The 27143-nt window shown below is 38.5% G+C and overlaps 1 protein-coding gene across 4 annotated transcripts in view; it reads right to left on the bottom strand.

Moving 5' to 3' along the window:
• AGAP1 (ArfGAP with GTPase domain, ankyrin repeat and PH domain 1) overlaps window positions 1–27143 on the bottom strand; it is a 680164-nt gene that overhangs the window by 371257 nt on the left and 281764 nt on the right. For all 4 annotated transcript variants that reach the window (XM_084644148.1, XM_084644149.1, XM_084644150.1 and 1 more), the window contains exons 4-6: window positions 20702–20787; window positions 14517–14658; window positions 8072–8206 (exon numbers count right to left, since the gene is read on the bottom strand). In XM_084644148.1, coding sequence (XP_084500274.1) covers window positions 8072–8206; window positions 14517–14658; window positions 20702–20787 — 363 coding nt within the window. The remainder of the gene's footprint in view (window positions 1–8071; window positions 8207–14516; window positions 14659–20701; window positions 20788–27143) is intronic.

The following is a 27143-nucleotide window of genomic DNA, read 5'->3' on the forward strand; positions in this document are numbered from 1 at the left end:
CTAGATCTTACACACAGCCATAAAAGTACCCCACCAGTTATCGTACTAGATACATACCTAAACAAGCTTTTTTTTTTTTTTTAGCCTTGTACCTTTTTCCTCCTTTGGCACATGTTCTGAACTATTTCAGAAGCTAAGGAATTCACCTTTCATTAGACATGATTGCAGCCACACTACCCACAGTAATTGGGATAATTAAATTACACTGAAAGATTCCATTCAAGTGATGACTTATTTTCAGAGCCTGCTCTAATTTGTCTAGCGGCACCTTAACAATTAGACAGTAAGCAGCACTGAAATTTCAGCAATGCTTTATCTCTATAGACTCATTGCTAACGTATCTTTAAACACAAGAGTGAGCCTTGAAAAATTGTTCATTACCACTACCAAAATGAGTAGCTCATATTCTTAAAGCAATTGATTTAAAAGAGAAATACGCCAGACATTTAGAAATGTGAAAAACCTATAAACATGGGGGGGAGGAGGGATACCTCAGTGGCTTGAGCACTGGCCTGCTAAACTCAGGGTTGTGAGTTCAATCCTTGAGGGGGCCATTTAGGGATCTGGGGCAAAAATTGAGGATTGGTCCTGCTTTGAGCAGGGGGTTGGACTAGATGACCTCCTGAGGTCCCTACCAACCCTGAGATTCTATGATATCTGTGTTCTGTATAACTTTAATTTATATTAACAACAATGTATTAGTGAGGAATAGTTAGTAATCCTGCATGAGGTTCATGTTTAAGTTGTGCTTATAAAAAATATGCAACTGTCTCCAGCTTCCACAACTGTTAAGTGCAACAGAAAAATAAATTCATTGCTAAACTACAATATCAGGCTGTCCTTTAAACTCAAATTATAGGCTCACATAAACAACTTTAAATCAGTTTGCACCTGATGCAAGTAAACTACACAGGCAGATAACATTTTGACATTCTTCTATGTTGGTGTACATTGAGATAGTTACATAGCGTGGGGTTAAATGGGTCAAATAACAGAACAACTGAAGGAAAGAAAAGAAAAAAACCATGCAATTATGAATAGATCATCAGCAAAAATAAAAGAAATTCTTAAGTATTAATGGTACATCAAGCTAATTCAAGCAGGCTAAAGTAATTAGAGACACAACCTGGGGCAGAACACAGACAGTACAATACTGTGCTGCCAAGAAATATTAAAATAATCATTTTCAGTTTCACTGATAAAGCTATTTTGATGTGTGGCAAAAGAGAACTACATCTTAATCAGGAGATCTTTTAAAAGACCTATTGTACTTTTGTAAAAAAAAACAACAACCCTTCACACAATTTTTCCTACTACCAAAAACAAACAAACAAAAAACAGCCTATGACCTGTAAAAGTTTGGCACAGAATACCACACAAAGATAAAACCCATTTTCTTTTATTTAGAGCAGTAATTTATGGCCTGATTCTGCCACGCTTACTCACCCTGAATAGTACCCTATCTCACAGGAGTCCCGTAGAAGACAAGGCAGAACAGCGGCAAAACCAGGCTTTTATTTATCATGTTCAAAAAAACCCAAAAAAACCCACAAATTCGATTTAATTAAGTTTGAACGATTAGTAAGAGAAGATGACCAAACAAAAATAACTTCTAATAAAAAAATCACATAAGAGGAAGTCTGAACATATACACATCAGAGGGACCAGAATTATGGATCTTAAGGAATTAAGAGAATTAGTTGCATTTATTATACCACGAATAATCACTTTTGAAAAATCATCAACCACCATGAGGATACCAAACAGTAAGACTAAAGCAAACAGAACAGATTTCCAAAAAAAGATAAAACTGAGCTGTCCTGACAATTCAAATTTCAAAGAAAAATAATATTGAGAAGAATCATTAACTACCTACTACTAGAAAATACCACTGGTATATTAACAAAGCAACAAACTTATAAAGAGTAGCTCTTCGGATACAAATGTGATTTAATTCAAGAGCAAAATGTCCATTACTTTAATAGAGCACGCTAGATGCAATATATTTGGATTTTCATAAAGCATGAGATACCGTTTCACAAAATTTTACCTGGAAAAAAATTCAATTGGCTTATTGATAGGAACAGTGAAGTAGACTGAAAAGTGGCAAAAAGATAATCCATGTTTATGGGTCAACAGCAGCCAGTTAAGCTGTGTGAGAGTATGAAGGTGGTTAATGCAAAAATCAACTGCAGACTACATAATAGAATTTATGTAGCCTAATTTCCTGATAGTGGAAGTAACCTGTTAGGTAGATGACTATATTCCATCACCTATACCCACAAGTATTTGAGGGTGCAAAATTACAGGTCATTTTTGAAAATATGACTCAAATTCTAACATGGGAGCTCCAAACCTAATGCTAAAAATTTGTATCTACTACCAAGTCTACAATTCTATTCTTTATACAATGCTTAATACCATGCTCCATTACTGGAAAATCTAAAACAGAATGACAGGACAGCAATAAAGACAAGGAAGAAGTAGGAGAATAAGAAAATAGGTGACTGGACAGCACATATCCACCCGTATAATACATAGTGATGGTCATAAACACATAATACAAACAAAAAACAGTTGTGAAGGCTTATAAGATATCTAATAGAGAGAGTTATCTAGCCCGTATCAGTGTAACACAAAGTTATAAAAATCTAAATGTAAAATCCAAGAAGAGATATTTATCGAGCTGGTGTGTTTTACAATTAATTTTGGTACCCATATACTTGTCTTATTAATGGCTCCATTAACCACTTTCCTTACATACATACTGTTAACTTGCTGCATGCCTGCATCATACTGTGTACAATACTTTCCGAAGACAGCTTAATTGGTGAAGATTTTGCAAAAAAGGTCCCATTTTAAAGCCTGTTTGTTCCATAGATACAGAGAAATTATTCTACCACCAAATGTTATTAGGAATTACCACACTCATTAGGTTATCACCACCATGTACACACTTATGTTAGGTACAGTGTCAAGGTTCCTCCCCCACTCTGAACTCTAGGGTACAGATGTGGGGACCTGCATGAAAAACCTCCTAAGCTTATCTTTACCAGCTTAGGTCAAAACTTCCCCAAGGTACAAAATATTACCCCCGTTATCCTTAGACTGGCCGCTACCACCACCAAACTAATACTGGTTACTGGGGAAGAGCTGTTTGGACGCGTCCTTCCCCCCAAAATACTTCCCAAAACCTTGCACCCCACTTCCTGGACAAGGTTTGGTAAAAAGCCTCACCAATTTGTCTAGGTGACTACAGACCCAGACCCTTGGATCTTAAGAACAATGAACAATCCTCCCAACACTTGCACCCCCCCTTTCCTGGGAAATGTTGGATAAAAAGCCTCACCAATTTGCATAGGTGACCACAAACCCAAACCCTTGGATCTGAGAACAATGAAAAAGCATTCAGTGTTTTACAAGAAGACTTTTAATAAAAAATAGAAGTAAATAGAAATAAAGAAATCCCCCCTGTAAAATCAGGATGGTATATATCTTACAGGGTAATTAGATTCAAAAACATAGAGAACCCCTCTAGGCAAAACCTTAAGTTACAAAAAAGATACACAGACAGAAATAGTTATTCTATTCAGCACAATTCTTTTCTCAGCCATTTAAAGAAATCATAATCTAACACATACCTAGCTAGATTACTTACTAAAAGTTCTAAGACTCCATTCCTGTTCTGTCCCCGGCCAAGACGACTACAGACAGACACAGACCCTTTGTTTCTCTCCCTCCTCCCAGCTTTTGAAAGTATCTTGTCTCCTCATTGGTCATTTTGGTCAGGTGCCAGCGAGGTTACCTTTAGCTTCTTAACCCTTTACAGGTGAGAGGAGCTTTCCCCTGGCCAGGAGGGATTTCAAAGGGGTTTACCCTTCCCTTTATATTTATGACATACAGCCATCAAATCTTTCTTAAAAATGGACATTCTACAAAGGCTGCAAGCATCAAGTCAAAAACTTTTAATTAAATAGAATTTTAAAATTGTAACTGGGCTATGAAAATGTCTGCATATCTATTCTGGATCAGAGCTTAATCTTGTTGCTACAATATGTCTTCACTCATCCCATTCTCTCATTGTTTAGTTTTTTTCCTATACATGCTCATCACAGGAGGTCCCTAAAATTAGAATTCAAGCAAGGGATAATGAATTCCTGTTTTGTAAAGTGCCTGAACAAACAGTAACTACCACCACCACCCCTCCCCTACTACTAATAATAATACGTAAAGTGGCCTGGGTGAGGAATGATGGAGGGCTGGGAGTCCACTACCTCCTTGGTTCTAATCCTGGTTATGTCACTTACTTGCCATGCTGCCTTGGACAAGTCACTTCAAGATCTGATATGGTAAAGTAGTTCAGCACATGCTTAATTTTAAGCATGTGAACCACTGTACTCAAGTCAATGCAATGCTTAAAGTTAGGTGGGTGTTTAAGTAACTTGTAGGATTGGGGCCTCAGACTCTTCATACATAAAATGAGGATAATTATTCTTACCTCCATCTATTTCAGTATCACCAGTGGGAAGCACAGGAGAGGAGGGATAACAACTGAATGCCTCTACAGATATTCGACCATACAAAGTGCTATATAAAAGCTAATAAAACATTAACACAGCATGTTCAAAACAGCTACAAGAAGCTAAAATGTTCCATATCTGCCCTCTCTCCACCAAAAATCTTTTACAATGGGCAACCTTGCAGCTGTTTTAGCGCATTAGTAGTGACACATTGTGGGCACCCTCAGTAAATTAGCTCAGAAGTATACATACAAAATTAAAGAGTCCTTAACTCCACCTGCCATCAAGTACAGAAATTAAAATAGAACACAGTATATTTTAAATACAGGACCTTTCAAAAATGGTTGATTTTCCCTTACCTATTAAATATGGCTTCACAAAAGATTTTTTGTTCTTCAGCCAAAAAGTAAGACGGTGACAAAGACACAAAATAATTACATAAGAAATTCCTCATTACACACACAGATTTTCTCAGAGCACTAATGGGAATTACTCAGGCATGCTCCTATAAGAATAGAACTCTACCTTTTTAGTCGGCTATTTCCCCCCCTCCCATAATCATCGTTACATAAGGCCAAGCACTGACATATGGTACCATAAGACCTTTTCATTTTCAAGAAACTGTAATTTTGTTTCTACAGAATCACTGCATCATTTTGTAAAGACTAAATTGAATCTGGTGTTTCCCACAGCTGTAAATCTCAGATTAAATCATATTTAATCTTGGTAAGTGTTTCCTCGAAGATGTCTGAAATCAGTGAATCAATTGGCCATTGATCAGGATTTGTATTACCTGCCATAAATTTATCTTTTGGCCCAAGGTTACCTCTTCTTTTATTGAAGAAAATGGCATAATTCTCACGGAGTTCAATGAGAATAGGAGCTGCTGTCCTAGTCTGAAAAACACTTCACTTTTTAATGTATAGGCAATTCTATGCCACTCAACATACTGAACATTTAAACAGGTTTCAGAGTAGCAGCTGTGTTAGTCTGTATTCGCAAAAAGAAATACTTGTGTACTTGTGGCACCTTAGAGACTAACAAATTTATTTGAGCATAAGCTTTCGTGAGCTACAGCTCACTTCATCGGATGCGTTCTGACATTATAGGAGAAGGCCACAGTATGTAATAACCAGCTCATCCAGTACAGATATGCACAAGAAGTGGAGGAGTTGTATCACTGTATAATTCCACAGGTTCCATCTCTCAAGAGTTCCCTGAGAAATGAGACGGGATGGAATCCCAAAAGTTTTTAGGGTATATGTCATGAAAAATAAACTGCAGCTAATCACAAACAAGAAAATTAAACTTTTATTTTTTGCATGCAAAATTGCAGAAATTTAATCTTTGATACAGGGAATATGAAGAGAATAGAATGGATTTCTCCTTAATACCCTCTCTAAGATCAACATGGGTACACAAAGTATATTAGCTTAATTGTTAAGAATAAAAATAACCTCTCTATTTAGAATTTAAACCAAGAGCAATTCATTCGGTACTTCTACTCACAGAAAGTCCATTTGGTCTATCTTTCCTCACTTCTTTTGCATGTACACCACTTACCACGAAAAATGGCGTATACTGTAGACTAGCATATGTAGTGTCCACACCCGCGTAGCCACCCTAGCAGAGGTATAAATAGCAGTGTAGCCAGTGAGGAGCGGCTTAGGCAAGTGAAGACGCTGGAAAGGTGTGGGTATGTATGTCCTAGCTCAAGCAGTGTCTTCCTATCGACACTGTTATTTTTAGCAGTGTAGTGTGCTGCTGCCTCCCCACTGATGGAGCCTTTCTCCACCGCAGAGAAAGGCTCTGGCACTGGGGAGATGATGGAGAAAGACTCGGGCAGCTCCCCGCTGCTGGAGCCCTGCCTCACCACAGGGAAACACTCTTGCACTGGGAAAAGGCTCTGACACGCGTAGCAACACACCGTAGCGTGGACTCAGCCTGCTTTTCACTGCAGCATGTAGCTACACATATATTACGTGCCATCAGAAGTGGCGTGTAGTGTAGTCATAGCCTTAGACACTTACTGATGAGATGGGATCTCAGGTAACTATGGTTCTTAGAAGAGAAAACCCAGGGACTGGAACATGGCAGAGATAAGGAACTTCAGGAAATAGATTTAACTAATTAAAAATTTTTCTTTAAAAATTAGAATAATTTCTGTCGTGGCCAGTTTACAGTTGGGGATAAAGTAATGTTTTGATTAGTACAGTGGAAGATGGGAGATGCCTCAAATACACACAGTATGTGGAACTACCACTAGAGGGAGCACAGAGACTTGTTTCATACACAGAAGACGTTTAGGAACTGCATATTTCTTTTCCATTTTTTCTTTTGTTTGGTTTATTTAGCCATTGTGTTTTACCCTCAGGTACACAATGGAGCTTTTTCCAGGAGTAACCGTCCAAATTAACAATTGTCAGTCAAGTTACATATTTAGTGTTTTTCTTCCATGCTGTATTTATGATTTGGAACATCTTCTCACACTAGTCCATAAAGTCACTACTCCCTATCTTTTAAATCCCTCCCTAAGGCCTGGTCTACACCGGGGGGGGGGGGCAGGGAATCGATCTAAGTTACGCAACTTCAGTCAATGTACTTAGACCTATTCACCGTGGTGTCTTCACTACCGTCAGTCGACTGCTGCCGCTGCCCCGTTGACTCTACCTGCGCCTCTCACAGCGCTGGAGTAGAGGAGTCAACGGGAGAGTGCTTGGGGGTTCATAGAATCATAGAATCTCAGGGTTGGAAGGGACCTCAGGAGGTCATCTAGTCCAACCCCCTGCTCAAAGCAGGACCAATCCCCAATTAAATCATCCCAGCCAGGGCTTTGTCAAGCCTGACCTTAAAAACCTCTAAGGAAGGAGATTCTACCACCTCCCTAGGTAACGTTGTTCTATTGCGTCCAGACTAGATGCTATAAATCGACCCCCGCTGGATCGATTGCTGCCCGCCAATCGGACAGGTAGTATAGACATACCGCTAAGACTCAATTCTATTCTGATGGCTAGGTGAAATTGCCAACTGATAACTGTTATGTGGATGCCATGAGAGAATTTTAATACCGATCTTATGCATTTTATTTATCTCATCAGATTTCATATTCTACTCTCCCCTAATTTTTAAAACTGTGTTTAGTTATATCTTTATTATATATGTCTATTAAGTCGGAGTAATAACATAAAAGATTTCCCACAGTCACACAACTTCAGTCTGTTATATAGTATACCTGCATGAAGACATTTCTTAAGTAGATATAAATATGATCTGCATAAACAACAAATGTATTCATGATATTATGCTTCTAACGTATTGTTTCTTTCCAACCAGGAAGGGACTGAACCCAGCAACTGGAGTACAGGAGGCTGTATGTGTGTGCACAGTGCTGAGCAATTCCCAACTGGGACTCTAGGTGCTACCAAAATAAAAGATCCCAACCAGGATTAAATCCTCTGAACTATATAGCAGGCACTGGTTGTTAATCTGGAGAACACTTTGGTTACAGTATGCTATGAGATACTGAGTAGGAAAAAAAAATCCATCTTTACCATCTTGGAAGACCCTTTCCACATTCAGCCCGTAAGTAGCACAGGTTTCATAGTAAGTGCATCTCTTCAAATCATTCGACAGCTTTCTTGCTCTGGCATCATCAATAACACGTGGATTATTAGAGTTTATAGCATCTATAATAACAGCATGCAGAGGGGGGAAAAAAGCAACAGCATTAGCAGTTTTATCCTGATAACAAATCCTGTATTCAACAGCAGCAGTTTATATTTAGAAAACACCCTATGCCTACAGAGCCTAAAAGGTGCTTAAATGTAATCCTAAAAACAAACCCACACAAAAAACTTCATAAAGAGACTAAAGGTTGCACAGATAAGCAAAAAAGCCAGGTACTGTCAATTTAAGATTACATAACAGTAACTTTCCCTTTTTGCATATAAATACACATCCGACACAAACTGCTTTTTATATAAATTCTCTACCTTTTAAGACATGTAAATTTCATAATTTTTCCTCTGCACCCATATACTATACATTTAGAGGGACGTTTCCTCTAGTAATATTCCACAATAAAATTATTGTTCAGAGGTGCATCTTGGACTCTTTTCAGGAAACACAAGTAAATAAGAGTCCTATTATCAGCATTACTTTTTTCAGTAATTTCTACTATATTGTACTTTTAATTGTGACCTAACAAGCTGTCTTAATAAAGTCAAGTATTACTTCACCAGAGAACTGGCTATACTTTAAAATACCATTTAACTCTGTAATTAGTGAAAATTTTGTTTCCAAAGTTCACAGTTCTAACTACTGATCTTCCAGTCACTGATACAATTCTAACTAGAAAATAAATTGAAACTTTCCCCCCTAAGTTACCACAAAAATGCATGTAAGGCTACCAGGTGGAATATATTTAGAGTAAGATATATTAACAAAATACAATCAATATTGCTGTAGTCCTTTGAGGAAGCAAATTACTTTTAGATCCCTTATTAACGCCAGCACATTGACTAATAATATGCTAAGTATGATGTAAAAATGACTTTCATGGACAGTCTGATATACGGAGTAGTAGGATATCGGGACAGGGAAGTGATGATACACCTACTACCGTAATGCATAAGCACACTTCTTCACTTGAGTGTTTAACCACCAATATTAATGGCCTCTTCATGTAGTATTGTTGGATAGTGTTGTCTGTTTATTTTTAAGAAATAAAAAGATGGAAAAAATAAAAATTAAGGCTTGGCTAAGGGCCAAAGGCAACAGAACTCTTCCGGGTTCCAAAATGTATAATGTAAATTCCATAATTCAACTCTCTCACCACAGTCCTTGCAGACATTACAAGGGTCACAGGAGTTCTTCCCTCTGTATAGATTCTGCAATAACCTTGGTTCACCCCTATACATCCCACAAACTATGCATTAAGTTTAGTTTACATTTAGCTTACCTGAGTATATATCCCTAGCCAGCCTGCCTAGGTATAAGTGGCAGTTAGGAGACTTCACTCGCACACTTCACAAGTCGGCCAGTTCCCTTTTCTTGACCACTACACATCCAATATACAGCAGCCCTTCTTACAATCACTGCAACTTGAAATAGTCCTCGGAAGCCTTTGCACAGGTCTGGGCATAGGTGAATGGCCCCGTTTACTACAAAATTAAAAGAACGAGGAGTACCTGTGGCACCTTAGAGACTAACAAATGTATTTGAACATAAGCTTTTGTGGGCTAAAATGCACTTCATCGGTTGCATGCAGTGGAAAATAGAGAAGGAAGATATATATATACACACACACACACACACACACACACAGAGAGAACATGAAAACATGGGTGTTGCCATACACACTATAACGAGAGTGATCAGTTAAGGTGAGCTATTATCGGCAGGAGAAAAACAATACAAAACCTTTTGTAGTGATAATCAGGATGGCCCATTTCCAACAGTTGACAAGAAGGTGTGAGTAACAGTAGGGGGAGGAAAAATAAGGGGAAATAGTTTTCTTTTGTGTAATGACCCATCCACTCCCAGTCTTTATACAAGCCTAATTTAATGGTGTCCAGTTTGCACATTAATTCCAATTCAGCAGTTTCTCGTTGAAGTCTGGTTTTGAAGGTTTTTTGTTGTAGTATTGCGACTTTTAGGTCTGTAATCGAGTGACCAGAGAGAGTGAAGCTGCTCCTTCTGATAAGAGCTCACCTTAACTGATCACTCTCGTTATAGTGGATATGGCAACACCCATTTTTTCATGTTCTCTGTGTGTGTGTATATATATACACACACACACATATATATCTTCCTTCTGTATTTTCCACTGCATGATCCGATGAAGTGGGTTTTAGCCCACGAAAGCTCATGCTCAAATAAATGTGTTAGTCTCTAAGGTGCCACAAGTACTCCTCGTTCTTTTTGCTGATATAGACTAGCATGGCTACCACTCTGAAACCTGCAAAATTAAAGTGGCTATGCATACATGCACTGCCCATCTTTCCTTAGGTTTACACTTAGGGCCTGATCCAAAGCCCATTCAAGTCAATGGATTTGGATTACACCGTTAATGAGCAAACACACCTTCTGAACATGCTCAAAATGCCATTTTAAAGGCCAAAGAAATCAAACCCATTTTCTGATGCAATAAGGCATGCAGTACTCCTCAGTGAGGACTATTCTCCATACAAATCTCAATACTAAAATGTCAGGCATTTTAGCTGTAGGGCTGATCTGAACAGGTTGCAAGAATTATTTTATGCTGGGAAGAAGATTATTAGTTTCCCTCTCTTTGTGTTCAAAAAAACTGAACCATTTTTGCTCTAACACGTATGGGCAGCGATCATTTCTGGAAAATTTCATCCACAGAAGATCAAAATGTCAGTAATGAGCAACTGAAAACAGGGGGCTGTAATAGCAACTGTTATGTAACCTTCAAGATAGTGGGTTGCAATCAATGTCCTATTGTAACATAGTATATGCCTAACTGATTACATTTCCAGAAGGAAATGTTAACTGAAGTAGTTGATGGTATCTGAGGAAACATCTAAGAATTCAAGAGTAATCACATTAAAATCTTTGGAGTAAAGAAATGGATGTCATGGAGAAATGAATTTCACACCTTAGGACCCAACACATGACACTGACTTAAAACAGGATAGTGGTATTCCTAAATAGCAGCTGATTGTAGATACCCATTGATGCTCCCACAGGACCAAGAAAGAAATAGACTTTATCAACACCCTTGAATATAAACAATTAACATAATTAGAAAAAGTCATTAAGAGGATCAACTCTTGATTGCTCATAGCCATCGTAATATACAAACTATTACTGATGTTAATCTTTCAGCTTCAAGGATCGGAAACCACAGTGCTGCTATAGTATGATCCTCATAATAAACCATCACCTATGTGTCAAGATTTCCCAATATTCTGAAGCGATATGATTGTACTCACATTGTTCAGCTCTCAGAACTCTGAGAAATGCCAACTGACTAGGAAAGTGGTTAGTTTAGTCCTGAAAAAAACTCCACTACAACAGAGTGTTTTACATTGCAGTTCTCACCTGTACCACTTACAAACTGACATTGTGTGAAACTACACAGATTTTAAATATCACCTCTTCCTCACAAACTATATGGCCCCAATTCAGGAAAGCGCACATGCTTAAGTCCCATTAATTTAATTGACTATTCACATTCTTAAAAGGTAAGTACATATTTAAGTGTTTTGCTAAATGAATGTCTATATTACCTTTATATTCATATGAAAAAGAATCCAGCACATTCTGGATATAATCAGCTGCTATTTAGGAATACATATAAATAAAACCTATATTTTTATACATACATTTGTGAATTCTGCATACTAAGCTATCACCTTCATGATGATCCTCATTCATTTCACAGTGGGGAGATGTAGTTATTCCACACAGGAAATGAGAAGATCTGAAGAGAGGATTTAGTGAGTGCAGAAAATTGAAAGGAATAAAGTAAAGGGTTTTTTAAAGAGTTTATTCATGGAACAATTGACAGAGCAACGAGACCCAATCATAATGTATGTATTGTTTGAAACTACAGTTTACTTTAATACGGTTTTTAGCATTAGCGTACCCACCAGTCAGGGTATTATAAGGACTAATTAATATTGTAAAATACTTCAAAGATGTATAGCACTAAAACCCATTACAAATCAGACCGACACACACAATGATAAAATTTTCCTATTTCCCATGGCAGCTTATAGTAACAATGCAAAGAACTACAGCATCACAAACGTGATCAAAAATGTACCTAAGATTCAGCTACAATTTATTTAGTAGAAACCAATGAGGTTCCCATAAGATAAAATCTCATATGGACTTGAATATAAATTGCCATTACTGTGAATCAATACTACACTTGGCATTCCTGTCTGAAGTATCAGAGTAGTAGCCGTGTTAGTCTGTATCCACAAAAAGAAAAGGAGGACTTGTGGCACCTTAGAGGCTAACAAATTTATTTGAGCATAAGCTTTCGAGAGCTGTAGCTTATGCTCAAATAAATTTGTTAGTCTCTAAGGTGCCACAAGTCCTCCTTTTCTTTTTGTCTGAAGTATATTACTTAGGTTAAAGTTTCAAAAATTTTAAATCTTATCTGTGATGTAAGGTACCAACTGAAGCATATTGGTTTTTATACAGCTATCTATTACATGACAGCTAAAAGGTAAAAACAAACATGTCTGCTTGGAAGCAAGTCTAAGGATTTTTCTTTGTAAAACCAGCAGAGGGTGCTGAAGGCATGTGGACAATAAATGCATCTAAAATTAGCAGCATCACTTAAATATCTTTTTTTTTTTGGTTTCAAATGATATTTTGTCGTCAAAATCTGGACCTCAATTTCACCTGGAGATGGGGGAGAAAATATTTCCCTCTATTTTTCACCTCCATATTCACAATGGGGAGAGGATTCACCTTTGGTTGCAGGAGCAGCGGGGGGCAGACACTAGCATTTTAGTGAGATCATTCAGAGATCATTTCACAACCAGTCTAATAGCTATGATTAGTGGATCAGTAGCAGAAACCAGTCAGATATAATCGCCACCATAACATTAAAAAGGACAGTGTCACCTTGATGTGTAGCTAAGAATGATGCCTTGTATTACCCTTGGTTCCTGCCTCTTTATCTCCCAGCCCTGCTATCATTAAAATTCTCCCCTTCTCTTCTGTGGCGCTCTGGGAAAAAGACCTATACAAAACTTCCAACACTGACCACATCACTGTAAGGGAAAACACTGAAAATGGCACAGAAAGCAAAGAAATCCTGAACAAATATCTTTCCCCTCCAACCTTTCTCTTACAGTAGCTATCTTAGGTGTTAACACATTGTGAAATTTTTAAGTTGACAGTGTCCCTTTAAGCAATTCACTTCCCTTTTTGACTGCAGCTTCTTCTGTTCACCCTAGGATTTTTTTGTATCATCTACTTCTCCCTTTTATCTGTCACCTGCTTCCGCCTCATTACTATTCTTTCCCCTCTATGTTCCCCCTACTTCCCAGGCTTCACAATGAACAGCTTTGGTTTCAGAGTTTGCAATCAGGCATTGGGCTGTCAAGCCACTCCCTGTCCCCAGGCACTGTCTTAACTGGCAAAAAGACAAAGTGAGGAAGCAATGAAGCCCTAGATCAGCATTAAACCATCCCCAACTTTTCACATTGCTGCAGGCTAGAGGGGAAGGGGAGTCTGAAACCACAGCTGAAAACACTGAGGAGGAGGGAGAGGGGGAATAAGTAGCTACTTTTCATGAGAGGATCTGAAATTGCACCCACCTTCAGAGCTCGCCTGTCCTGTAATAGCCTAAGGCTATTGCTGTTCTAACACTGTTGCTGCAGGATAGCTTTTTCCTAAATGGGGTGAAGTATTATTGTGGGGTTTCTTTTTAAGTGACACAAAATGCAAGTGACTGTGCAGCAAATCTAAAATAATGAGGATTGAGGTCTGGCCTGCAAATGGCAACCTTCATTTTTTATAAATATTTATAGCAGAATGATTAACAAGTGTTATTGTCTCCTGTTTTGTTTGTGATTTAAGGGCAATCAACGACTGGTCTGTTCTGGATCTTTAAGCAATTTGAGTCCCATCTTAATTTAGGTCATGATCCTGCAAACACTTATGCATGTACTCAACTCAGAGCATGAAAACAGTCTCGTTGATGGAACAACAAGCAGACATTATTGGTCAGAGTTACGAACACTTTAAACTACCCCCGAGGTTCAGGACAGCCATTTTCTGCTAACATCTGGAATGTACTGCATTTTCAGTTATGCCCCAAAAAGGTTGGTATGAAAGGAAATAGATCAAGTTAAGTATGTTTGTCTTTAAAAAAAAGTTCCAATACAAAACTGTCACTTTAAAGACACTTTCAGACAGGTAATCAGCCAAAGATAACAGAATATGAAGACAGCAACTAGAATACCGGTATCTTCTTAGAGATGTTATAACCAAGACTGCACTTACCTTGGGTTCCCACTAGTACCATTGGGATTTCACTAGTGTTACGATAGTTAGCCATACGACTGTAGTAGTGGTAAACTGTCTGGAAGCTTATTTCATCTTCCAAGCTGAAGACAAATATAACAGCATCGACCCACATGGCAAACTACAGAGGAAAAAAAAGGAGGAGGGGAGAGAGATTCAGTGGGAAAGCAGTGAGCAGCAGTCAATAAAATGAGCGGGATTATCCTGTGCTGAAGGGAGGGGAGAAAGAATGCTACATTCGGGAAATATAACCATTAACACTATTAACTCAACTTGCTTTTTAATTTTACAGGGAGTTTGGGGCATATGAAGGTAAGGGTTTAATACACGTATTATAATATTGGCTTGAATCAGGCAGAATCTGGGAGACAAAATGTATGCTATTAATTCTAGGTATATTTTAAGTAGTAACCGGTTTTTGTTGCATAGAAAAATTGGGAATGAAATGAGCTTGCCTTTGCACTTGTGAACGGCAGGAATATTTTAAAACAGGTATCTAGAAATGAAAGGTTAGTTCAAAAACCTATTACGTTACTTTCCGTTCATCCCTTAATATATGTATTTTGATTTCTTAACTAGCATCAGCATTGACATTCAAACCACAACACTACATTCAAGGGTTTACAACTTTACCCACTAAATTTCAGATCTGAGCAAAATCTCAAATATTGCTTGCATTTCTTTTATATTCTAAAACTCAAATTTTAAGATATCTGAATTTGCAAATGCCATAATTATAGAAGTTTAAGTAAAATGATTATGCCTTAGGTTTTGTAGTGGGAAAGGGAACTGGTTTTCCCTGGTGTCATAAATCTACTGAAGGAGAGGCACTTCTGTGCCCAGGTAAGGCTTAAAACAACCATATCTGTAGGGAAAATTTCAGATCACAAGTACTAGTTAGAAATATTAACAGAAACTAACATGGCAGCAATTCATCTTGGTTATAGAGTGCCAGAGAATTTCTTAAGCTAATAAATAGCATGTGTTATAATTGTGTCCATTCCAAGACTAAAGTTTCCATCAATAATACAAAGCTAACCAGCTGCAACCTAAAATAAGACACATTATCTCTTCATATTTATTAGTCATATTACTATCATACATACAGAACCAATCTAGCCAGGGCCCCACTGTACAAATACATAGCAAAAGGTAGATGCTGCTGCAAAGAGAAGATTAGGCAAATAAATAACATCACCTACTTCTTATCTAGCACTTTTCATCAGTAGATCTCAAAGCTCTTTACAAAGCGGGTCAACATCACGATCACCATTTTACAGATGGGGAAATGGAGGCACAGAGGCGAGGTGACTCACCTAAGGTCATCAAGTGTCTGAGCGGGAATAGTACATGAGTTTCCTAATCTCCACTCCAATGCTCTATCCACTGGACAACACTGCCTCTATGCTCTCCATAATTAGCGTATTTTATGTTTAGATATATGTGTTATGCATTATTGTTCTCCTGAGTTTATGCCCATTGTTACTTCAGTATTTCTAAGTCTCACAATTTTAAGTTTGCAATGCTTCACATTTTTTAAAAGCATCAGTTCCTAGGATCATGTGATTATCCCTGTTTACACTGAAAATTTCCTAGCTTTTATGGTTGTGTGTGTGTGTGCGGGGGGGGGGGGGGGGGTGTGGTTGAAAACATGAACCCTCAAGGCTCAACGCTCAGAAAGAAAATAAGAATCCACAGGCTATTTTTGGGGGGTGTGTCTTATTTCTATTAAAAGAATTTATACACATTAAATGATCATGAACCATTTGAACACTTCAACACACCTGGATGTCTTTTCACTTAGGATCATAGAATCACAGAATATCAGAGTTGGAAGGGATCTCAGGAGGTCATCTAGTCCAACTCCCTGCTCAAAGCAGGACCAATCCCCAACTAAATCATCCCAGCCATGGCTTTGTCAAGCCTGACCTTAAAAATATCTAAGGAAGGAGATTCCACCACCTCCCTAGGTAATGCATTCCAGTGTTTCATCACCCTCCTACTGAAAAAAAGTTTTTCCTAATATTAAACCTCCCACACTGCAACTTGAGACCATTACTCCTTGTTCTGTCATCAGCTACCAATGAGAACAGTCTAGAGCCATCCTCTTTGGAACCCCCTTTCAGGCAGTTGAAAGCCGCTATCAAATCCCCCCTCATTCTTCTCTTCCGCAGACTAAACAATCCCAGTTCCCTCAGCCTCTCCTCATAAGTCATGTGTTACAGTCCCCTAATCATTTTTGTTGCCCTCCGCTGGACTCTTTCCAATTTTTCCACATCCTTCAAGGTGTAAGAACAGCAAAAACTAATCTTTGCAGTTCTCAAGACAGATACTTAATAAGCCAACCCCCTACAATGTATTGCCAATGCTGTATTGTGCTAATACACAATATATGGCAGCAAATGTTCAACGCTGTCAATGTGTGCGAGCTGAACTGTTGTCAGAACTGGAAGCCTAATGAAAAGCATGAGAGAGGTACAAAAACTGTGGAGGAAGTCTAGCTGGTGGATTTTAATGTATAATTAATCTCATACCATGGAATCAATTGTATTCTGCCTAGAATTCTTGCTTGCAGCGCTGATATTCTTAAAGAATAATTTATGAGATGAATGGTTTCTGTAGAATGTATTAAAATTTATTGAAACCAGTGTACAATGATGGAAAGGTATTCCATCTATTAATGGTTATGAGATGCACCAAAGGAGGCTATTTATAAAATAGCTCTCTTGGGTAACTTTTTTTTCTGGGGGGGTGTGTGTGTGTGTTTGTGACTAAAGAGAGAGAAATAATTTACACACCATCTTAAGTAATTTAATGTTATGAAGGTGCCATGTTAACAGCCCCAGAAACTGAACTCTTTGAAAAACAGCACGGGCAATGGCAAATTCAAGCTTCCCTTTCATTTCCTCACTAATGTGCTTCAAATCCCACTGTGGCAGAGAACAGTTCTCTGGGCAGAGAGGACAGTACAATTTCATATGCATTCAGTGTCTTGAATGGCACCAAAGGCATCCATTTTTATTTTTTTAATTAAGGTGAACACTTGTTCAAATGAGGCCAAAAATCACACTAGTAACCTAGAAACTGTATCCCAGAGCAACTATCATGAGCCATCCAAATCCCTCCTAACTGTTGTGTTTTATCATAGGAGACGAACAGTTTTGTGGTAGGTCAGGAACAACTAAAATCATGGCTGGCGAGCTATGGAAATGGCGATTTATTCATTATTGGTATGCTTTAAAAAGGATGAGGATGAAAAGCAGACTACCATCAACTGACCAATACTACATATTTCACTCGGATTTTATCCTCAAAAATGAGCTATTTTTAAAATTGTTTATGTATTAACTTGGCACAGAAAAAATGCAAAGCAAAAAACAGTAATTGTCCTTTACTACACCTTTATCATGGATTTTCATACTTTTGTTTAGTCTACAATATAAACCTTCATTTTTCAGGGCATAAGTCAAACTCCAAATCGAGGGGTTAGAAAAGAAAGTTCTCTGTAGGCAATTTAATCTATAATTGCCAGCTTCAGGGTTTTTCGCCTTCATCTGAAGCTTCTTGTATTAGACAACTAATCGGATCTGGAACACCAATTCCCAAACTCCAAGTTCCCATTTCTGCGAGAGGACTGGAATGGTGACATCACAATAAGCTGAAGCATGAGCAGTAGTTGGCACTTAAGAAAGAAGAGAATGTCTAGGCACTTCTAAGATTCACTTCAACTGCGGCAGTGGCTTCCAACCTATTTACCATTCTGGGCTCCATCATATGCACCCCACAAGGTGTTATGTGGGCTGCATCCAATACTACCCGTATGGCCCTGAGGATGTCACACGGGCTGCAGCTCACCTGTGGGCCGGAGGTTAAGACCCACTGAACTGAGGACTGGGAAGGCTGCCGCACAGGTTTCTGCCTATTGTGAAGTCACATCCCTTTTATTCCTCCATTTAAAAAAATATTCCTAACAAAAACAAAATAGAAAAACCCTTTAAAACCCAAAACTTTATCAGGCCATCACTGTGAATCAAAGGAAAAGAGAAGGTTACAAACAATATTTTCCTTCAGATGTTCCACTTCCATCACAGAAATTATCAATATTAATTTGTCCAGAAATAGTATTTGGGTTTATTTTGTGAATTAGATATATGAGAAAATCACAAAAAATTAGATCTTCTCTGTAACAATATTACATGACCAAATTATAATTAAAACAACTTAAGAAGAGAGATTACTTCTGTAGACATATATTTTGTTCCTATAAAACACTGACTGGCAAACAGGAAGAAAATATACATTCTGATACGTATTATGACTTTTATGAAATGCTTTGTTGGACACAAATTCTGATAATTTCAATTTAATATTTGGTATTTATCTGTCAAATAATAGTTTTGTAGCAGCACTAGATACAATGAAAACACTGCTTTGGGTGCCATGTCCTAAATTCTGCATCTATAACCACTGTGTGTGTAGTTGTATTAAGTGAACATACTACAAGAAAACAGCTTTTTGGTAGATTATAATACACACACACACACACACACACACACAACATATATATATATATATAGCATGTGTATTATAATAAACTTTTATATACACATATAGGCTGTTGTAAACACGTTTCTCAGCCATGTTATTCACACTGAGTGTTAAGTAGTCTGGCTCTCTCTCTTACCTCAACACAGGTAGGTTTACCTCACAAGATCCCAGTTGAATTAAGTAAGCCTGCCTTTTGTTTGTAATTTCCCTTAAGGGCTTCTCCTCTAAGTCTCCTTCATTCCTCTGCCTAACCTCTTCTCTTCTCCTTTGTCTAAACTTCTTCCACAATGCTTTAATCCTCCCATGGCTAATGGGCAATAGTGGGGCATTGAAACAGAAGATGCTGATGTTGCTTGCAACACTACATTCAGCTCTTTGGCAGCAGAGCAGCTCAGCAGCTCCTGCTGCTTATTCTTTGAAGCTGCTCCATCACGAACAGCTGAGGGCAGTGAGGCCAGTAGATTGTATTTAGCAACCCTGCTAATAACCAGGTAAGTGGAGGCAGAGGGTGATCCAGACACACAGCCCCAGACAAACAGACTGTAGCCAGAGTTTCACCATATGTACTAATGCCCATATGAGCATATGCTGACAAAAAATTTTAATGGTTTCAACTTGTATCATCCCAGAGTATGGGAACCAGAGAAAAATGACCATCTGTGTCCTCTTCAGAGTTATCAAAATCCTGTGTGCAGTAGAACAGCCTTCTACAGGACAAAAGAAGTTAAACAAACGTTCAGTAACCAAATAGGAAATGCATAAGATTACAATGGCGCCCTATTGAGGCCTGGAGAGCTATAGACAGCCTCACAACACTACAAGGAAGAAGCAGTAGAGATGAGGCAGAATGAGGAAGAAGGACAAAGATTTAAAAGCAGACACTTCTAACACATTTCAGTGTGAGTACATCTGCTATGATAATATTATGAAAGGACTTAATCACATACTTCAATCAATTCCTTTTATATGAACGTTTAATAAAAATGTAATGTAGTGTCGTTACCTGGTCAGTGAATCAGCTTTGTAGCCCTGAATTGTGCATGATAAGTCCACATGTTCTATGTTCCTCCAGTTTATCAGAGTGAAATTTACAACTTAAACCATTTTGTAAGTACCAAAGAACCAATTTTCAACTGAGGATGTTAAGTATTGCCCCAGAGACCATCGCTATTAATTATATGTAATTTTAAAATACAAAGATGACTTTACACATTCAAGCATATGGAAATTCTCCCCCAAAAAGGTAGATTTAAATGACATCTCCATTTTCATCAGGCTGTTGGAAAAGGTGGGGCAATGAGCCAGCTTTGCTTTCAGGTTAGGTGACCTGAGCAGATTGCGATATAGCTTGTTCACATCAGGAGTAATATATTCTGCTGCCTTCATAGGAGGGCAATCAGTGCATTCTGTTTTGAGTTACGTGAGCAAGTTTTAATCCATCACATTTATATTCTTAAAGACATTTAAAAACTTCCCATGAAAACATCAAGTTTTCTCAACCTACTGACTTAATTCTTTGCACTTTTTCTTATACCAAGTGAGATATAATTTTATTAAAGTTATTCATTTTCATGATCTATAGTCTAGCCTAATAAAACTCTAAATGCAATACTCACCTGTGCCTCTGGAGGGCCCCCTTCATCTCTAATCAGCAGCAGATAGCTTTGTCCATCAACTACTATCTCCTTCTTGAATCTCCCACCTGTCACACAAAGTAACTCATTACACAAAAGAAAAAGTAAAACACAACAAAGGCTTCACTTGTGGAAAATAATATTTCTAAGACTCTCGCTTAAGCATTATGTATTAATGACAAATGTAGCTCAAATCTATAAAGTTTCATGGATGCAAGACTTATTTAGGAAAGCTAACTCAATTACATATTTTAAGGAGTTATAAGTCTGATTGAGAAGCATATTTCAAGGGCTCTATTACACATGCTGCTTAAGAAAATAAGAGATTGTTAAAAATTTTGATAGCTAGTATATGAAGTAAAGTCATTTTGTCCACAATCCAGATGTGGTTTAAAATAGTAATTTTGGGAAATGCAAGTGTCAACAAAATGGTATTAATCTGAAGTTACATACAATACTGAATTTTCACATTACCTCACATGAGAACTAAAATAATTAAGCTACATACACCCTTTATTTTTCCTCAAGAGAAGCCCAGTTCTTAAAAGTCAACATTTAACATTATGAAAATGGTATTCTCTACTCACAAGTCACAATTAGGGAAAGGGTGCTGAAACACTACACGTTAGACAGAAGAACTACAACGATGGCACTTCCGTGAGATGTACTGAACTATGAAAGAAGTGCTGTACCATTTACTAACAGAATGAATTAGAGACTTATTTTGGGTTAGAGATAAAATGGTAGAAGCTACAAAACCTTCTCTGAAGCAAGAACTATTTCTGGGCTTCAAATACATATTTTGAAAGGAAATGGAGTATTTAATGTTTGTGAAGACCAGGGAACTGGCACTTCAGAAACTGACCTCTTCAACAGTCACAGATTAAATGAGGCACGCAGCTGCACTGTAAGTTTCCTCACCACTGCCCTGGTCAATGACATCAAGTCTGACCTGCAGGTGGGATGGGGATTACCCTTCCCTTGGTTGAGAGGTGTTTCAGGCACCATGCTGTTTCTCATGACAGACTCCAGATAATACCAGATTACATTTAGGTTTCTGAGCCTGACTGAGCCTCAACCAAGATTAGCAAATCTGGTCCATTTAAGGCCTTAGGATGGATTTATACTCTGCTCCTAGAAGTGAAAGCATTCTTATCTTACTGACTAAGCCACACAAGACTTCAGCCTCTATGCATAATGCCTTCCAATTAACCCACATCTGAGTTCAACAGGCAAAGATATGCTAATAGTATAATGTTATTGGTATAAGATGTGTCTAGTTTTTCCTCTTGTATTAGAAGTTAGGCTACTTCCAATTAGAACTCTTCCTCATCTTGTTTTTAACCTAATTTTGCAACTCTACTTTTTCTTCATAAACTTGTCATAGAAGTAAAACTGAAAAATACTTTAAAAAAATATTTCATATGAAAGTGACCTACTGAAATAAGTGTTCTTACAGAAGAGCATTCACCTCAAGTCTTTTGTGTATCATTCTTCAAACAACAAACAGAAAGGCTAGCATGCAGAAGCCAGCAGTAATCCTTTGAAACTTTAACAGAACTCTGAATGGAATTCAGGGAAATGATACAAAATTAAACACTGGCTACTTCAGACTCACCTTTTCCCCTTTCTTGATTGCTACAACTCTATATGAATAATTGTTTGATTTGCTGAGATTACTGAACAGCTTGATTCAGTATTTAAGATAGCTACAACTCTGAGTAAAAGTGGCTAGAACATAGCTTTTTCTTTATACTTCATTACATATAGTTCAGGAGCACCAGTAAAATTGTGGGAAATATCGATTTGTCTGATCATCACACTGTACAAAACTGGGATCTACTGTAGCTCAGAACAGCTTTTGATTAAATCAAAATCAAAATCAAGTCCCAGACAAAAATCCTTTCAAGCCCATCATTAATAGAATTCTAAAAATAAAATTAAATGGATCAAAGAAAGCTGACCATCTTAGAACACCAAGTCTGAATTTCCATTAATTTCATTATTTTCCTTTGAAAAAAATATAATAAAGTTTACCAAAAAAAACCTTATCAGCTTAGTAAAGAATTAATAGAATTCAATATTGTAAATGCTCAATATATACTCCTCTGGGGACATGTAAATTTTTAAGCTCTAAACAACTGAATGCCAAGGTCATGTAGTTTGATGTAAAGTGAAGATTCTGAACAACTGTTGCAGCAGCCCTCAGTTTTCAGCCTTCCCACCTTTTAACCGTAAATATTTGAACTCTGAACAGGCTAACTGAAAAACAGTTAATGAATACCCATTTTAAGAAAGAGCATCCATCTAACTCATGATCCATAATGTATTCACTCTTGTGGGGGGAAAAAAGTCTTGGGCCACGTAGACCTCAATGCATTTTCACATACTCTCCATAGGTTAAATACAGACAAGAGGAACATAGGCTTACGTAGAGAATTACAACCCAGTAAGTGTGTACAGTAAGTAGGTAGTAAGGAGAACGTGGCTGCAACCACCATAGAGAGAGATTTCGTTTATCTGTAAAAGCAGCAGAGAGTCCTGTGGCACCTTATAGACTAACAGACATATTGGAGCATGAGCTTTCGTGGGAAAGTGGGTATTCATGCTCCAATACGTCTGTTAGTCTTTTAGGTGCCACAGGACTCTTTGCCGCTTTTACAGATCCAGACTAACACGGCTACCCCTCTGAAGCTTCACTTATCTGGACTGCCACTTCTCCCTATCATCTCAAGTGGCAGCTACAGTTTACTAGCATTGAACTGGGAGAACCTAATATCCTTAAAGGTGTCTGATACAGCAAAGTTTCATTTTGTGGGAAGCAGAAGGAAGAAATCAACATCTGACAAGGTGATGTACAGGGGTAACCAAAATTACTGACCCTCCGAGCCACATACAACAACCTTCAGAAGTTTGAGAGCCAGGGTGCACCTGCCAGGCTCCACGCCCTGGCAGGCATCTCCTGCAGGGCCGAAGCCTCGAGACACCCCTCCCCGCTTGGTGAAAGCGAGAGGCGACGTGTGGTGGTAGCACGTGGGGTCACATGCTCCCCACCCCAGATTTTTGCCAAGGTTTGCTGGCCCCATCCAGTCACATGGTGCCACCAGGCCTCCTCCCTGTGCAGCAGCTGCTGGAGCCAACAAGCTGGGAGCTGTGGCCATAGGAAGAGGCAACAGCAAACACCTGAGAGCTGCAGGTAAAGCCACTTCTTTTGCAGCTGCCTCTCCCTGCAGAGCTAAAGCAACAGCCCCTCCCTGCAGCTCCCAGCTGTTTGCTGCTGCCTCTCCAGGCAGAGGTAACACCTGGGAGCTGCAGAGAGGGGCCACTGAGGATAAAAGGGAGGGTGTGCTTGCGGGCGAGAGTCAAGCTGTGTGTGTGTAGGGGGCGGGGCGACAAACCTTTAAATTGTGCCTGCCTCCTCCTCTCCCCCCCCCCCCCCCCCCCAGCAGGCACAAGCAGTCTCTGGCAGAAGCCCCGGCCCCATCACAGGGAAGAATCCCTGAGGTCCCCCCCCACACACCCCGAGTCTGGTAGATGGAGAATGGAGTGGGGCTCCACAAGCCGCACTAACTGTAAAAGAGACACTTGCAGCTCACGAGCCAGTTTGGCAACCCCTCGGTATGTATAATGTTATCCACAAGTTCTCATTTATTTAACAGGTTGCGTTTTTTTTCTTCCAAAACAACATATGCCATAAACAAAAAGTTGTTTGCAGTGTTCTTGCAGCTGTGTCGGTCCCAGGATACGTGAGAGACAAGTTGGGTGAGGCTATATATTTTATTGGGCCCACTTCTGTTGGTGAAAGAGACAAGCTTTCAAGCTACATAGAGAATTCTTTGGGACCTGAAGAATCTTCACTTTACACAACACTATATTACATTGCCATTCAATTACCTCCAGGACCTGAAGAGCTCCATGTAGCTCAAAAGCTTCTCTTTCACCGACAGAAGTGGATTCAATACGAGATATTACCTCATCCACCTTGTCTCAGAAACCAAAAGGGCAGTTATTACAATTCTGTTTCTATTACTGCATTCCTACCTTACTTATATAAAATTTGCATCAATTTAATTAAGCAAATCATGCTAGAATGAACTCCAATACAATGAGTCTGGTACCCTGCCTTTAAAGTTGAGTACATTGATTCCTTGGAAGTTATTTTAATCTTTTATTCCTCTTACTTACATGCTAGTGCAACCATTTCCTATATTCCTGGAAAGTACAGCGATAACAAATCTTCAAATCAAAAGATCACATACGAAAAGTTATTGAAGTAATTCTTAGATTTCTCCTAATTTATTTCCAATTTTCATGCCATTTTAAGGCCTCTGTAGTAACTCAAGATACTATGACAACTTGGATTTACATGTGGAAAGATGTAAGAAGGATTTACTTTCCTTGTAACCCTACCTTTCTGAAGTTATCTTGCCTGATTTTCACTCTGGGGGATCCTAGTTCTCAGTGAGAGACAGGAAAAACTCCCAGAGCATTTTAAGGTTTTCTGGTCTGCAGAGCTTAGGAGAACACACTATATACCTTCTACCAGTGCTCGCGATCCCCCGTAATTATTTGGAATCCTGGACCTGTGGATCCTCCCCTTAGGCTGTGGGAAGGTCCTTTAGCAGTTGGCCTGCTTCCACCCGCCCACTTCCTGGATCCCAACAGGGCTAGTGCTCACGAATGCTCTAGCATAGACATCTAGTGTACTGGAACTTTCCAGTCAGTTTCTGATTGGGAAACAAGAGATCCCTCAAAAATGAAGCCAATTACAAAATAAATGTGACTGAAAAGTGAGAAACTCTAACCCTAAAAGGGTAAAAAAGGAAAACATTAGCCTACAAAAACTGACACACCTCAAATGAATGTTCATTCCATAACAGTTATTGGTGCAGGATTCTAATATCAGGATATAAGTAGTTTGAGGACTTATTATTGACACTGAGAAATATTTAATAACAGAACAAAAACAGAAAATATATTGATATTGGTCTCATTCAAATACTCATTTTTGGTTGGCTTTAAGTTATAAATGACAGATAGGATTCCTCCCAAGATACCCCACCTACACAATTTAAAATCCTGAAGGATGCAGCCAGGAAAAAAAATTCTGAAGCTTGGCCAGCCCTAAGAGATATTCTAAACAGCTAAGTGAATAATAGAGTTTGAGCTCCCCTATTTCAGAAAGAGAAGGAATTCATCCCTAAACTCTAAATCCAAGCAATTACTGCTTTGTAAACACATGAAGCTACCCTCTTTCAACCTGTTTTGCAATGTTTATTAGAAAGATGGTCGGGGAAAGCCCTGTTAAACATACTGATCGATTCATGGACAAATAATTTTTGCTATCAGGCAGACCAGTGTAATTAGAAAAAAATACTACCGATGTAGTGACTTCAAAAGAAGTCACATCAGCTTTACAAGAAGAAAATCTTGTGAGGAGAAAGTCAGGATTGTTTGGAGGGATACTTCAGCATACTGAAGTCTGAGTTCCAGATCAGTTTAAACACGTGTTATCTTTCAACTTCAGTGTTATGACTGAAAATGTTGCACAAGGCAAGAACTAGTATTTCTTCAGTCTCTTCAGAGCAGATTTAGGAAGTACTCACACAAGCCCATGTTTTCAAACCTGCACACCAACTTTTGCGTCCAAACATGTCAGTGTCTGTGCAAGTTATGTCTGCATGGACTCAGACTCAACTATTGTATATGTGAAAACTTCATGCATGCACGCATGAACTGAGAGATCTGTGTGCCTACCATAAACCACATATGCATGAAAGTGCTCATGACTAGGGAAAAATTAATAAACTCTCTCTCACGCTCCCTTCCCCCATATTGAACTAAAATTCTAGGATAGTTATACAAGGCTAGAGCGTCAGTTAAATGTGGCCCAGCCATCTGACAAAGGGCCTGGTTTCAATAAATGTAAAATGAAAATAAATCCATGCATCAGCCACAGATTTGTCAGTCACGGCATAGGCCTGGCATGGATTAGAATATTGGGCTGAAGAGATCAGGGCAGGCTTGTTAACCTAATTTCTATTTTTGTCTTATTTCAAGCAAGGTTTGGTTTGAGAAGCACCTGGAGGAACTCTGTGTCCCTTGTTGAAATACTTAGTTTAACATGCATATGTTACAGAGTAGCAGCCGTGTTAGTCTGTATCTGCAAAAAGAACAGGAGTACTTGTGGCACCTTAGAGACTAACAAATTTATTAGAGCATAAGCTTCCGTGGGCTACAGCCCATTCCATCGGATGCATAGAATGGAACATATAGTAAGAAGATATATATATACATACAGAGAAGGTGGAAGTTGCCATACAGACTGTAAGAGGCTAATTAATTAAGATGAGCTATTATCAGCATGAGAAAAAAACTTTTGTAGTAATAATCAAGATGGCACATTTAGACAGTTGCAAGAAGG

This window comes from Lepidochelys olivacea, assembly GCF_965140295.1.
Source record: "Lepidochelys olivacea isolate rLepOli2 genome assembly, chromosome: 11".
Classification (NCBI taxonomy): Eukaryota; Metazoa; Chordata; order Testudines; family Cheloniidae; genus Lepidochelys; species Lepidochelys olivacea.